Source organism: Calidris pugnax, unplaced genomic scaffold (assembly GCF_001431845.1).
Source record: "Calidris pugnax isolate Ruff unplaced genomic scaffold, ASM143184v1 scaffold18, whole genome shotgun sequence".
In the NCBI taxonomy this organism is placed as follows: Eukaryota; Metazoa; Chordata; class Aves; order Charadriiformes; family Scolopacidae; genus Calidris; species Calidris pugnax.
The window spans coordinates 12,089,084-12,104,516 of NW_015090812.1; the positions used below are offsets into that span (position 1 = coordinate 12,089,084).

The window sequence follows — 15,433 nt, forward strand, 5'->3', positions numbered from 1 at the left end:
TAATAAATCAAAACAACAACAAACAAATCTAAAACTTGACTGATGGTGGAATATCACTAAGCTAGACCATCTGCATTGCTTATAGCACAGCACACAAAAATAATATGAGCTATTCAATAGACCAGCTGTCAGAAAATGTTTGTCAGGACGTAAGAAATAGTTTTCTGTGGCTGGAGTTTTGAAAAGCTTGTAGCTCAAGAGCTTGCACCATAAAAGCAGTGGAGAGAGTGGGGTAATGTTGTAGGTTTTGTCCCAAAATAAATGAGAGGCATGTATAAGAGCTGTGGAAAATATATTAATGCTGAGAGTCAATAACAGGAAATTTTAGTGTTTGGGGTGAATTTGGAAAAAATCTCATAGAATTTCCTATTTTGGAACAAAACCAAACCAAAAAATGATTGATCTTACAACATGGAAATTCCTTCCCTTTGGCTTTATCAGCTTTTTTGTTGCCTAGTCTACCTGATGTCCACACTGCCACCAGATACTGCACCCAAATCCTCTCTGTTTTTGACCTTCATGGCCTCAGCTCTACATCCAGAAGAACCTCTACTCTCAGACAGGGTGGTGGGAAAAGGGGGGCTTTGCAGCCAGCTCCTGGCACTGTTCTGGATCTGCTGCAGACCCAGAGGTGCTCTCCACTAACATAAATCTGCTTGTACAGAGTTTATGTCATGGAACAGGTTCCTCCCTATTTTTTCATCGCTCTTGCTAATTTAGTTTCAGAAAGGTGAGGGAAGAACAGGTGGTTTGACCTGCCCCAGGACCAAAGGAGGAATTGTTCTCATCAAGTTATCTTATAAAACAGCAAGCCAGTAAGAGGCACTGAAGGACTGTACTGAATCTAAAATAAGAAATTGGGTCACATATAGTTTGGGTACATTCAGGAAAATAAAAATGAAAGAGTGGTCATTGCCAAAGGAATGAGCAACGCTTTATTAGAGTAGGATTTTTAAAAGCGGCTGGTATTGGCCCAATTCTGGTCCCATTGAAGGAATAGTAGAACTATTATTACCACAGGAAAACCAGCAGGAGTTGGTGTGAAGACACCAGCACAGAGAGGGAAGGTAGGTGCAAAATGACACAGTTGAGACTAACCAATTCTTCTCCTCTGAAATTCCTCTGAAAATGAGACATTTCTCTGAAAATAAAGCCATGCAAGATTTGACTCACTAGGTACAATCCTTATTCCGAGTTCATTGACAATACCTTCACTGAACCAAAAAGAGTCAAAAAGCTGTAGAGCAAATCTAATTTTCATTCCACTGGTGTTTTTATACATATAAGATCCATAGGATAATTTTTTGCATATAAGCTGAGTCCAGATTCACTGTGACAGTGTAACTATAATGAGACTGAAAGAGGATCTGAAGGACAACTTCCCACAGCCTCTCAAAATTTTTCTGGTCTTAAATGTTCAATCTTTGAAAATTATGATACCTACACTGAAAGTCAGGTGTTAGTTATGACACTCATACAAATTAACACCTGTGTGTTTCACATAACACCATTTCTAATCTTCATAATTGTGCTGAAAAACTCCTCAGTGTAATTCACATCTAAAGTATACCTTAGATTAATTTCCTTTATCTTACCTATGTCACTTGCATTAGCATCTAGCTGTGTTGTCTTTTTGAAGTTCTGTGACATGAGAAGCGTCGCTTGTTCTGCAGTATGCAGCAGCTTAGTCAGGCTCCGTCTTTGGTTATCGACAGGAAGAGCATCCCAGACTGTAATTTTGTCTTTTTGTAGAAAATTGTTCACAGTGTTAACCAAAACCTGTAAATAAAAGAATATTTTTAAGCATAAGAGTCATAAGATATTTGTAAAATAGGAAAAACTCCTACAACTTTAAGCTTGATCGACTCACATTAATGCTTGTATTTCGAAGTGCTTCATTGTCAGAATCAGCGTAGTGCATGGGATTCAGTGATGAATACGATAGTGCTTCAATATATGAAATCACATCTACAGGTAAAAGTGGTCCCAAAGTATTTTTATTAATTTCTTGCAGCATCTCCAGGGGTGTTTTTAAATGACTAATCTGAAAAATAGAAGAACTCACATCTTAATGAATCAGGTAAAGTCACATCTCTGAAAGTGAAAGTAAACCGAATGCAAATGAATTATGTGAATTAACACACTGGCTTTTAAGATGCTTGTGCATAAAAAGAGGCATTAATTAAATCAAGAGGCTGACCTATAAAGTAATCGTGTTACACATGTCTGGTATAACCCTAACAAGCAACTATGATTAAAAAAAAAAGTCATGTGCTATCATTACGCTTTTTTTTGTTTTTCCTACTACTGCAGCTCAGTTTTATTTATCCTAATGCTCCAAAATGAACTAATAAATATTCTGCAAAAATAATTAAATATCAGTGGTGTCGCTACTCTGCTGACTCTTTTCTGTTAAATTTTAGCTGAAGAGGTGGGAGCAGATGGACAGTATTTCTATATTTTGTGGTTGTTTTTTTTTTTTTCAAATGCAGATCAGAAACATATAGTTTAGTGAAACTGTACTGCCTGTTTCACCTTCACTGCTTCAGTTTATGAACTGCTAAATGCATTTACATAAAACAATTAGTTTAAAAAGTAATAGGCTAGAGAGGGTGAGATTAAGATTGCAAGTTTCAGTCTCATGGATGAATAAGAAAAGAATTCTTACTTCACGATCCTGAAACCTAATGAGACTTCATCAATCAAAGTCCCTCTCGATACCAGACTTTGTAAGATCTGTAGTCTCTGTTGCTGCACAGCTTTTATGGGGCTTGCTTTGGCTTTTACTGAAGCTGAATAGAAGCAGAACGCAGGCTGAAAAAGAAGCTAAAATCTGACACACTGTTATTTACATAAAATTGAGCTATTTTTTACTTATTACTTTGATTTCCATTTAGTTTGACTTCGTATTTAAAAAAATCTCACTTTAGGATCCTGCTGCAGCATTTACTGTGTCTTTGCATGTAAATGTGGTAAGCATGCATTTCGTTTAATACAATGTATTGCACAGCAGGTTAGCATAGAAAACACGTTAATACAATGTAGATCTTCTGATAAATAAATAAATAAATGCCTTTAAACTAATATCTTTCTGAATCTTGTAACTTCGGCAAGCTGCTTAACACAAAATGCAAACATTTATGATTGTTTTTTATTTATTTATGTTTATGTTTAATTTATCCTTTCACGTTAAACAATACCGTAGCTGTATATTTATTAATAGTGAACGCACTGATATTTTTTAAATTTTCTTCAGGAATCTCTGCTGCTGGTGAAAAAAGTTATTGAGTCCAGAATCTTTGAGTCTATAAATTCTGTACCACTTTACATACTATGTTTTGAGGAGTAAAAACTAGCATACCAGGATGTTATTGCTCCATTTTCTATTTTGTCACTTGTTGACATTACTGTTCTAAGCTATCTTGCTGCCTTTCACTCTGAACAAGCAAATAATTGCACGTCAGTAAATGCAGCAATGTGTAACTTCAGAAATTACAGAAATAGTTGAGTGATTACCACACTTCTGAATTTTTCATGCATCATGACTCACTTTGCTGGAAACAGAACACACAGATTCCCAGCAAGTTATTATCATGATTTGAACATACAACTCAGTTCAAATAATTTCAAATTATTAAAAAGACTTCTGTAAACATCCTTAAGTTCAATTGTATACTTCAAGCATTTGTTAAAAGCTCCTTAAGAACTATTATAATTGAAATAACAGTTTCAAACGGAAACAATTAAAGGATTTGGAAATTAATCCATAAACCAATGCTACTTACTCGGGCTAAAGTTCTGTTAATATGTTCAGTTATGCAGTCTTTGTATAACTCACATTTGGCCTTCGGATTTTCTGTTGAAATGAAAAAGAAACTAATTATATATTGCAATTTAATCAATACTCAATACATACTCATTGTAAGAGCTTTTGTCTAAGCAATTACCCAAACCATCAACATTCTGAATTTATGCACATAAGATGCAGCACTCTGTTCTCAAACTTCAACTACTAGGACTTTATCTTGGCCAGTTACAGCACTGGACTCCGAGTTTTTGTTTTACTCGGGTAGAGTAGTTTGGCCACTTTCCTTGGGTCTTTCACAGATGAAGTGAACAGATAGCTCAACTTTACAGAGAGGAGTACAGATCTGTCAACTATAAGGAGGTATCCATTATTTCGAATAGATTTCATCACACTGTTTAGCAAAAATACATTCACAAAATGATTCTATTCTCAGGAAATGTAGATGCCACCACCTTGCCTCTTTTTGATGTCTCACTGATTAATCTAACTGAAGATAAAGAGGCACTGGTGAGTTTCTCAGAAGATGTAGCTCCGTAATAACACATAAACCTTTATAATATCATGTACCTTGGCAGGAAGTGCCATCATTTGGCTTAAACTGCAATTTTCCTGTGGATGGTTGATAACCTTCCTTACAGGAGCAGTTAAACCCTCCATCCACGTTTTCACATTTTGCATGATCTCCACAGGCAACAGTTCCTTCATTGCTGCACTCATCTACATCTGCAAATATTGTGAGAAATTGAATTTTTTATTAAGTATTTACGGACTAACACCTTGCTGCTTTGTTGATAATAGCCCTGCACACTGCAAGCAGTTTCATAATAAAATTTCATGGAATAAAAAAACCCCCAAAACTAAAAAGGCAAACTTAATGGCAAACCACCTGCCAATTTTAATACTTAGGGATTACAAGGATAAATCATAATTGATCATATTTTTATACCACCACTTTTATTACTATATAATACTACATTGTTCATGTTTCAAAACCAGGAGTGTAAATATTAATTCTATCATAACAAAATGCTCGGCATGATGCAAATAATCTGAAATCATTTTCCAGAGATTAGACTAAATCAGCCTTATGATTCAGTTAGAGAAGAGAAAGAAAACTGGAGCCTTTTCTTTTAAGTCATAGCTTTAAAAAGATGCTACAAAAGATCACTCTATCCATCTCGTTAATCAAAGATTTAAGCTCTGTGCCCTTTAAAGTGCTTGGCATGTCTTTTTTTTTTAATCCACATTTAAATTACATTTGCCTAAAACGGCTTCTGTGCTTCTAAATAATTTGCCATTAGGTAGACAGCTTCAGTAACTGGGTGGGGCACAGTCCAAGAATAAACCCAATGAATTCCGGTAAGAGAATCCATGAACTGATCAATTCAGGAGAGCTGGCTACTAACTCTCTGGATGGAGTAGGGATTATTTTGCATTATTTGGTTGGCTGAGGATAAAGATCAAATAACTCAACAGAGAAAGTAAACTGGGAACAATACCAAATAAGTCTGAATAATGAAGTAACAGACTGTGAAGTGCTGTGGTGGAAAGGAAAAAAGTGAAGAGCTTTAGGACAGGTATATCTGACCAAAAGAACTGAAAAATAAAGAAGTCTTACATGAGCAGATTTAAAGGAACAGCCTGAGAACTGAACTGAAGGAAAGCAAAGGTAGAGAGGTGAACAGATGAAACAGAGGGGAAGACAACCTACGCAAAGAACTGGCATGACACCGAATTTGGGAAAGAAACTGGTGAAAAAGGAGAACTGATTGACCAATTAGCAGAGGAGAACCGCTACCTGAATTGATAGGAGACCTTTGTGCAGCTAGATGGGTATTAAGAACAGACAGAAAGAAAGCAGATATAGAGGGCTGAAAATGCACTATTTGCATATAGGCACTATTTGCATATAGGAACTATTTGTACACTCTTATTTTGATACATGATTGTTGGTCGTTTTCAAAAGGAATGTAACAAAAATAAGCAATAATGTAGGTGAAAGGAGGTTGCTAGAGAAACGGAAATCGTGGAAGAACAGAAAAATGTACCACATGTCTGTGGATATACCTAGGGAATGCAGAAAGATGTCTGAAGGATACCTGGGGGTCGTTTTCCTATTTGGACAGCATTTTTGATAACTACATAGAACATTCTTTACTAATGGCAAGAAAGCCTCTATAAATAAGCAGATAAATGTTTGGTTTTGGATTTTGTTTTTATATGGGGCAACTGTAAAATGCATTTGAACTTTTAATACAGTATCAGAACAGTTTCTGAATTCATACACTTTTTGCTGTTTTACGCTTGATTCCCCAGTTCCCTTTCTTCTGTCCACAATCCTAGAGGTCTTCCTGGAATTCCAGAAGACGGTTGAGTTCCCACCTTACTTTCCTATTTTCCTCACTGAGCAGTGGCTCTGATTTGCACCTGAAATGTTATGTTTTAAGCCCGTGGTTCAGAAGCTCCAGTTGAAAAGCCTTTCAGACTCCCACACAGCACAGGCAGGAAGGAGAGGTGGGGCTGGAAGGACATTTGCCCTCCCCAGCACAATCACCTCTGCTCTTCAGAGAGAGCCACCAAGGAGGCTGTGTGTTTGAATGTGTTGGTGCAAGCACTGAAGTTTGAAGTACGGGGTTAAATTATAATTCTCTGCATTAGGGCAATCGTTTGTTTCCGTATTTAATACCCCAAGCTGCAAATGTTTCTCTTTAATGACCCAAGCTTTGCATTATCCATATTTGTACGGTTTCTGTGACCTCAGTATTCATAGTCACAGAGGTAACCATGCTATACATTAATGAGTCTGGTAAAAGTGAAGAAAAGAGAGGGGAAAAAGCGTGATACAGTGCTACACACAAGCTATCTCATAATTAAATACTGTCATTTGAAAGCATAAGACTGAAGTTCTTACTCTTGGCATTTAAATAACCTCTCACACCAGTAAATTATAAAGCTCTTTTTGAAACAAGTGGGTGCCTGTCAGTGCCCTGTTGTATAACTCTGTGTAAGACAGACAAACTTTGAATGAATTGAAGTGGCAAGGGCGAAGACCATGACAATATCAGCTTGTATAACAAGAACACACATCAGCCTTATACCAAAGATTTCCTTGGCCTTGTCAGCTACACGGAGAAAGGCATGTACATCTTAACAAGATATTCAGCATGTAATGCAGTGCTAAAACATCAGCAATTGACAAGCTTTGCTAAAACTTACACTGACTTATAAATAAATAAATATTTGAATACTTTCCAGACTACCATTGCTAAGTATCAGGTTTCCATGTGATTTACTGATGCAAGTATTTCAAAATTACTATGATAATGTGCTTTTCATGAACCTAGCTTGATAAATCATTTATTTGTCATTATTGTACATTCGTACAAATTACCCTTCTTTTTGTAATCATCAGATATTAAGTGTAATGGAGATTTTAATGAGAAGTCCGGATTACCCAAAACAGTAACAGAAACTCAAGCACCAAAGCACATCTCTGGCAACAGGGTGGCTATTTAAAGTCTGATAGGGACACCCTGTCGAGTATATGCAAATAGACTTTCTGCAGTTGAGTTGCCCATATGGAATGAGTCCATATCACGCCTATCTAATTTACTGTTTCCTGGAGAAAAAAAATCTCCTGGACTGCAAAATTAAAAGGCAATATGCCTGATCTTGCAAGCTACTAATCAGCTTTGTATCCCTTTTAAATCAATGAGATTGTCAGGGGCAGCCAACAATTTGTGACAGTTGCAAGAATGCTGCTTTTAAGTTCCTGCTTTGAAATTACTGTGTGCAGTAGCTGTAGGTTTTTGTTTCTTTATATTTTGTAGTTATGTCTTTTTAACCGAATATGCAATTGTTGGACCACACACGGACAACAGCTTGTCAGTGCTTTCAGCAATCCAATTTTACTGGAGCTTTGGGGCAAGGATCTCAAACTGTCTTCCTTGATCTACTATGGGAGCAGGACTGGGCTGCCGAGGCTTGCGTGAGCCGTCTTCACAGACAACATTCCTGTGCAAAGGTTGAAGAACAGGGGCTTTTTAAACAGAAGAACATTTGCCATAGCTCTGCAAAAAGCCCTGGCCTTTTAGTAAATATTCAAAACAAATCCTGGACTTGAACTTTGAAGCTTTTATAATAGCTCCGATCAGAAAAATAATATCACCAACACTACTTAGACTAGTGTGAAAATAGATTTATAACCTTTTATTTTATTTCTGTGCTTTGTCACTCCTCATTTGCTGCAGCAGGCAAGGAAATTCCAATTAAATTAAAAGTACTGAGAACAGTTATTATGTTCAGTCTTGCCAATTACTGGATTGTACCTACATCGCTTTGATTCTTCACCAGTCAGTCAAGACAGCTTGATGTCTACATTATACTTTCTGCTTATTAGTAGCTTGCAACTGATTGAAAAGTCCAATTGCAAAGGACTAGATGTTCCCTCCCTGTGTCTCCATACTGTGGAAGGCAGCAGCACACACAAAGTAGAAATAAAAAAGCCTACAAATGGCACAGGTAAAAGAAAAGTTAGCAATGTGGCATAATGTTATATCCCATCTACTGCACAACTCCCCTGTCACAGAAAAGGACGTGATGGAGAATGGGTGCCTTCCCAGTGCTCTCAAAAAATACCTGAAGAAAACTAATAGCATGTTCTTGGAAAAGGCAGAGTGGCATGGATGTCACTTTCATTTTACAGATGGGCATTTTCATGTTTTTACTCTGTTGACTGGACTGAAAAATGTAGGTTTATATTTCGTCTTTTTATCTGCAGCTGAACATTCAATAAAATGTGAAGTCTAAGGAAAAAGCATTGCTTTTACAGGGTAAATAGATTTTAATAGCTCACATTCAGGACAGCAGAAAAATACCATCTTCAAAAAAAATCACATCTCTCCATTCCTCTTTTTTTCTTCTCAATCTCCTTTCTTCTTCACTTTTTCTCCCCCCCTACCCTCTAGTTCCTCCTCTATCTGCATGTTTCACTGTCATCTCTTCACCAACTCTGCCTGGATGAAGTACTGCTGACCCTCAACTCAAAACTCAACACTCTGGATGAATTAAGGGTGAATTTCCCAAAGTTTGCATCCCAAGTTTTCTTTTGATCCACTACCTTGAGAGTTCTGAACTTTGTGTTCAGAAGTTTAGTATAGCATCCAAAGAGGAGAGGAACACACATACATCGAAACGGACTCACACACAAAGGGTGATGTACCCCAACTGCTGGAAACTCCAGATAGGTTTGATGACATAAACAAATAGGTTGCATAATGGCATATTCTTCAAAATTCAACTACTTTATTTTTAAGGTACTGCCATATATATTATGCACATGTATTATAAAGAAAACAAGGCTTTGCAGAATCTGAAAACATTTTGGGGCCCTATAAACTTGGGTAGGATAAACACGTGGTAGCTCTGTTCTCCAATTTGTACTGGGTAACTGGCACTGTATTTACAATGACAACTTTGGTGTTTGCTTCAGCTGCGTATAGTACACCCTGAATACACTACTGTCAGCTGCTGTGTGTAAGTCATATCTACTACCTGTAGCAGCAGATCCATTGGGTACAAAATATCCTATTATGGTTTCCCTGACAAAGTAGAAAATTAATTGTGGATCAAAAGGCTGTCTTTAAGACTCACTGCTCAGTAAAGTTATTGGTACACTTGTTTAATGAGAAAAGGTGCCCACATGTAATTATTTCTGTGTGAGTTTTGGAAGCTCTCAACTCCTCCCATACGGATTTGCAAAAAGCAGAAGGAAAGTGGTAAACTAGCCCCCAGTAGAGGATAAAAAAAGATCAGTTTGCCCAGTAAAGTAAAGAGGGCATTAAAAAAAATAATAAATTAGCAAGCTAATGGTAAAAAGCTAAAGTGACACAAGAACAATCAGAGCAATAACTTTCAAGACAAAAATTCTGAAGTTGAGGAAACGTCATAATGTAAAAATCAAAGCCTGGAACAGAAACTGTGAGAATATTTTCAGCTCAATGTGCTAACAGTCTCAGTCCCAGCTAATTTAACAATTCATAGTGGCTGGATAAAGCAGAGCTCTTTTAGATGGATGTGAGCAATGAGCAAGAAATGTTGATTAGATCACTTTCTGGCTTAATATGCAGCCATTCTGCTGATATTAAGAGCAGTAAGAAGAGAGGTTGTCAGCACTCACAAGCTCACAGGAGACATATCTAGAATGAGACACAGTCAGCATAAAGGTGTAAAGGGCAATAGATTTATTTCTCATTTTCCCATTCCCTGAGGACTTTTGCAACGTACAGAGAAAATTATCAGGAGTTTGAAAAAAAAGAGAAATAGTTACAGTTCTTCCATTCAAAGGAAATCCTAAAGGATTGCATAGTTGTTCAGAAATACTGTTTTTCCAGAGAACTTTTCCTCCCCTGTAATCTTGAACCTGTTCCGTCCAACTGCTGCAGAAACAGAGGCTGATGGATAGCACAGGAGATATTGATCTTGCTCATTGCTTTTGATCAGACTTGAAAAATTACCAAAAATATCTCAAACAAAACCCCCAAACAGACGATATTTGGAGCATAGCAGATCAAATGTATAGGGAATTTTGTTGGTCCTGAGTGACCTGAATGCAGAATACTTTGTCACTCCGCTTTGTTTTAAGAATATGACCACCTTGCTCACAGATCAGTGAAGCGGGGGCATAATTGGGTGGATTGGGGATTTCTGTGTTACCTTAACTACATACTCATTGTCTGAAACTGTGATGTGAGGATTAAAAATATTGTGAGCAGAGTCAAGATTGGAGTGTTACTGAAAGCAATGGCAGCTGCTGAGTTATCAGTGAGAAGTGTGGGCTCGAACTGGAATATTAAGTCTGTAGTAGTCCAAATTGTGGGAATTTTATATCCAGGCAGCAAACATCACAAATCTGAAAGCATTTTGCTGGATTTCTATAATTAACAGAAGCAATAAGAGAAGAGTGACAACGTAAAGCTAGCTGGCAGACATTAATAACTTACCCACACAGGAGGTTCCATCATTAGGTACAAAAGTTTGTTGACCATTGCTGGATTTGAAACCAGGTGCACACATACAGAAATAACTTCCCACCGTGTTTGTGCAATTGGCATGCTCTCCACAAGGCTGAGTAGCATTTTCACATTCATTATCATCTGTCAAGACATAAATTATGGAGAAATATATTTGCATTTGCCGACTGAAGAAAACAGTAAAGTAAAATACTAGAGGCCAAATTAAGCTTTTATTTATCTAAGTTTTGAATGCTGAGCTGGCACTCTTGGTGTTTGTCTATGTAGTTTTCCCATTGCCAAGGATGTAATCAGGTGTTCAGCAGCACTTCTGCCCTCATCCTGTGTGAGTCAACAAATGAGAAAACCAGTGGGATACTGAAGTGAAAGGCTTAATTGGATATTCACTTGGAATAAAGGATTGAGACAAGTACAAGTTCTGCCATAACATTTGATAACATTTTTTGCTGCCCAAAAATCTACAGGTAGAGAGTCACCCCGAGGATGCATCTGGGAATTTAGCATCATAGAAAACAGAGCTCACAAGGATATAAAAAATTGTCCATTTCATTCCCTAATAACATAGCTAAACTGACAGTTTTTTTCTGGCCTGTTTTTGAAGACCTTCTGTGGTATTCCTCAGCAGTCCCAGACAACAGATTTACAAAGTTTGTCCTACAAACTGACCTGAGTCTTCAAGTATATTTTTTTTTCTTAGTTATCCCAAAGATCTTAAACAGGTGAACAAGATTCATGGCTTGATCTTTACTTCTTAACAATTGCTGTGCAAGTCATCAGTTTTGTATTTGCAAAATTGCATGATCTATTTTACAGGGCTGATCCATGTCCCCAATGATACATGAAAAGGGAACTATATATACAAGTTTTAAGACTACTTCCTCTCTGTGGAGCCTTGGCATGTGCTATTGTTGTGAGCATGGGGATGGAGCTAACTCAATCAAAGGTCAAATAAAATCATAAACTCATGCTTTTAACTTTATAGTTGATCTTCGGCAATGACTCAATAAAGTTGTTTCCTCTCCAGAATCTTCCAAGGTCACTGTTGTCTACTAAATAATTTTCAGACCAAACTTGAGAAAAAGTTCAAAAGCTTCCTTATCCAAACATTCTATTTATGAAACAGATTAATTCACAATACTGATAATTCCATCCTTCCAAATAGCCCATTTCTCCCAAAGCACCCCAAGACTCTGAAACAAACAAATCAACGAAACTCTCCCAAAGAAGACAACACTCTGAGTGAAGTTCTCTATTTTCTACATGGTGAGAAAGGAAAAGAGTTAAAGGTTTCCTGAAGTCTACTGGGATTTTGTTCCTGTTCTCAAGCAAAAGGCACTCATAACATGATGAATGACAGGAAAGAATTCTAACAGGGAGAGAAATAACAATTTATTGCAGAAGAGGAACGATTAAGGAGCGTGACAGAGAGAAGAAATATGATTTTAGAAAAGATGGCCAGGGATGAGTTTCAGAAAGGTGCTTCTGCTTCCTGATGGTCAGTGTTCTCATAAGGTGTTTACAGAGATAGGGTACAGATAAGTAAAGTGTCATGTAAGCAAGGGACTTGGCAAGATTAAAGTACACCAAGAGCTGTAAAGCGTTGCAAGAATACATTTCTGCAATATAACTTAGTGACAACCCCTAGAATAATGTTGGAAAAGGACATTTTTCAGACATTGAAGTCTGACGTGATTTTGAACGTTACTCAGTTGACTCACAGATGCAAATATAAATTCAGAACTGCAGCTTTCCTCAGGGGAATTTTGGTCAACAGTATCAAATGGATTATGCTCATTATAACTAAAATGGAATGTTATTTAATGAGGAATCCAAGTATAAAAGCACTTTGCCAACATAACGCCAACAATATTTGTTCTACAGCTTTGGTATTCATGAGAATACAGCAGAGGTGTATGATTTGGATCTCACTTAAAGAATGCCAAAGTAAAACCAAATTAGTTAGAGTGAAATTATGATAGGGAGGAATAAATGCAATGTTAATCCAAGCTCAAAAACTAGGCATGAGAATATGAAAAAAAATCTACTTTGGCATGTGGCACTGCTGAGACCAAGCCTGAGAACACTTTACAAATCTCAGTAGCAACATCCACTTGTTTGAATATAATTTCTGTATGTCTCTGTTCGGCTCTTTTACAATGCCAATTTGCTCCCAGATCCTGAGACCTTTGTCATGACCAAAAGAAGTGGACTACCCTATTTCAGGTGCCAAGTTAAGTGGGTCTTGGGCAAGTGTCATAGATCCTACAAAACCATGTGCTGACTTTGAAAAGCTCATGGGATAGTAGTCAAGGAAGATGAGAAGGACACTGATCACTGCAGGACTTCATTCAAAGTAGAAAAATAACAGAGCTAATAAGTGAAAAGCTATGGGCTACATACAAGAACTTTTCTTTTGGATTTGTTTTCTAGGAGCTCAACTATAGTTTTCAAACTCCAGTACTACAAAGCTTTTCAGGTGGTCCAAACACTTTATAAGCAATATTAAGATGACTCATGCAGTTGTCACGAATACATTCTGCCTAATTAACTCTACCGGATTATTGGTATTTTTCCTCAATATTTAGGATGCCTGTAAGGGGTTTATTGGTAACTATATTGCCTTGGAAGGCTCTCCTATTGGAAGAACATTTTCTGATAATTTCATCAAAGAAGAATAGCAGCAACTTACATTGCACATAAAAGAATGGATATTTTAAACAGTTAAATTCATAAGGAGCTCTCTTTTTACTATTCCCATGGTCTAATGTAATACTGAGCAAACCATGCTGGGGGATAATTTACTGGACGGCATCCTGCTTCCATTGAAATTAATGACATAAAAGTCAGTGACGTAAGTAGGCCCAGGGTGGCACTCACTATGGAAAAGTACTGGGTTAATGTGAAAGACAAGCAAGGAAGAAGTTTTAGAGAAACAAGGAGTTTAATATACAGTTTGACTAGATGTATTTAAATAATCTGCCTAATTTCATACAAAATATTTTACTAGATCAAAAATTATGGAAAAAATATCTTTTAGTTTTCTGTATAAACGATTTGAATTTTTTCTTCAGACAGCAGTTCAATGTGAAGCCCAGGAACTTAAAGTAATTTTCCAAATTTTACATGATTTATAATATTATTTGATTTGTAATTTAAAATACGTGAGGAAAAAACCAACAGAATTAATAGATAGGAAAATGGTTGGGGGGTATGTGTGTGTGTGTGTTGGTGGGGTTTTTTTGGTTTGCTTTAAGGAAATTTTCTGTCTATACAGAGAGGATACTTTAAAGGACTGCAGGCATAAAATCCACCTGATTTGTTGCTACCAAATTTAATTATATCACATACATTAATTGTTGACACAAATACCCATTGAACACTAAAGAAGTATTTCAGGGATGCACATTCCTTTAAAGATTTTTTTTTTTCTGTTTTTTTTTTTTTTTTTTAGTACTACAAAGCTTTTCAGGTGGTCCAAACACTTTATAAGCAATATTAAGATGACTCATGCAGTTGTCACGAATACATTCTGCCTAATTAACTCTACCGGATTATTGGTATTTTTCCTCAATATTTAGGATGCCTGTAAGGGGTTTATTGGTAACTATATTGCCTTGGAAGGCTCTCCTATTGGAAGAACATTTTCTGATAATTTCATCAAAGAAGAATAGCAGCAACTTACATTGCACATAAAAGAATGGATATTTTAAACAGTTAAATTCATAAGGAGCTCTCTTTTTACTATTCCCATGGTCTAATGTAATACTGAGCAAACCATGCTGGGGGATAATTTACTGGACGGCATCCTGCTTCCATTGAAATTAATGACATAAAAGTCAGTGACGTAAGTAGGCCCAGGGTGGCACTCACTATGGAAAAGTACTGGGTTAATGTGAAAGACAAGCAAGGAAGAAGTTTTAGAGAAACAAGGAGTTTAATATACAGTTTGACTAGATGTATTTAAATAATCTGCCTAATTTCATACAAAATATTTTACTAGATCAAAAATTATGGAAAAAATATCTTTTAGTTTTCTGTATAAACGATTTGAATTTTTTCTTCAGACAGCAGTTCAATGTGAAGCCCAGGAACTTAAAGTAATTTTCCAAATTTTACATGATTTATAATATTATTTGATTTGTAATTTAAAATACGTGAGGAAAAAACCAACAGAATTAATAGATAGGAAAATGGTTGGGGGGTATGTGTGTGTGTGTGTTGGTGGGGTTTTTTTGGTTTGCTTTAAGGAAATTTTCTGTCTATACAGAGAGGATACTTTAAAGGACTGCAGGCATAAAATCCACCTGATTTGTTGCTACCAAATTTAATTATATCACATACATTAATTGTTGACACAAATACCCATTGAACACTAAAGAAGTATTTCAGGGATGCACATTCCTTTAAAGATTTTTTTTTTTTTTTTTTTTTTTTTTTTTTTTTTTTTCCCCCCAGTAGATGATGAAAAAGTGGGATACTTTTAGAAACAAGATTAGCCAAATGACAAGTTTAATTATAGTGGCTAAGTGGTAATAACTCATTCAGGTCTGTTTGATACACAAAACATTTGCTGAGGAACTGAACTCTTGAGAAG

At 36.5% G+C, this 15,433-nt stretch overlaps 1 protein-coding gene across 2 annotated transcripts in view; it reads right to left on the minus strand.

Moving 5' to 3' along the window:
- The window catches only part of ADGRL4 (adhesion G protein-coupled receptor L4), an 80,247-nt gene that overhangs the window by 27,217 nt on the left and 37,597 nt on the right, over nt 1-15,433 (minus strand). The window contains exons 3-7 of one of the 2 annotated variants that reach the window (XM_014939466.1): nt 10,810-10,962; nt 4,376-4,531; nt 3,786-3,856; nt 1,871-2,044; nt 1,596-1,779 (exon numbers count right to left, since the gene is read on the minus strand). In XM_014939466.1, coding sequence (XP_014794952.1) covers nt 1,596-1,779; nt 1,871-2,044; nt 3,786-3,856; nt 4,376-4,531; nt 10,810-10,962 — 738 coding nt within the window. The remainder of the gene's footprint in view (nt 1-1,595; nt 1,780-1,870; nt 2,045-3,785; nt 3,857-4,375; nt 4,532-10,809; nt 10,963-15,433) is intronic. The other variant, XM_014939467.1, reaches the window with a different exon arrangement.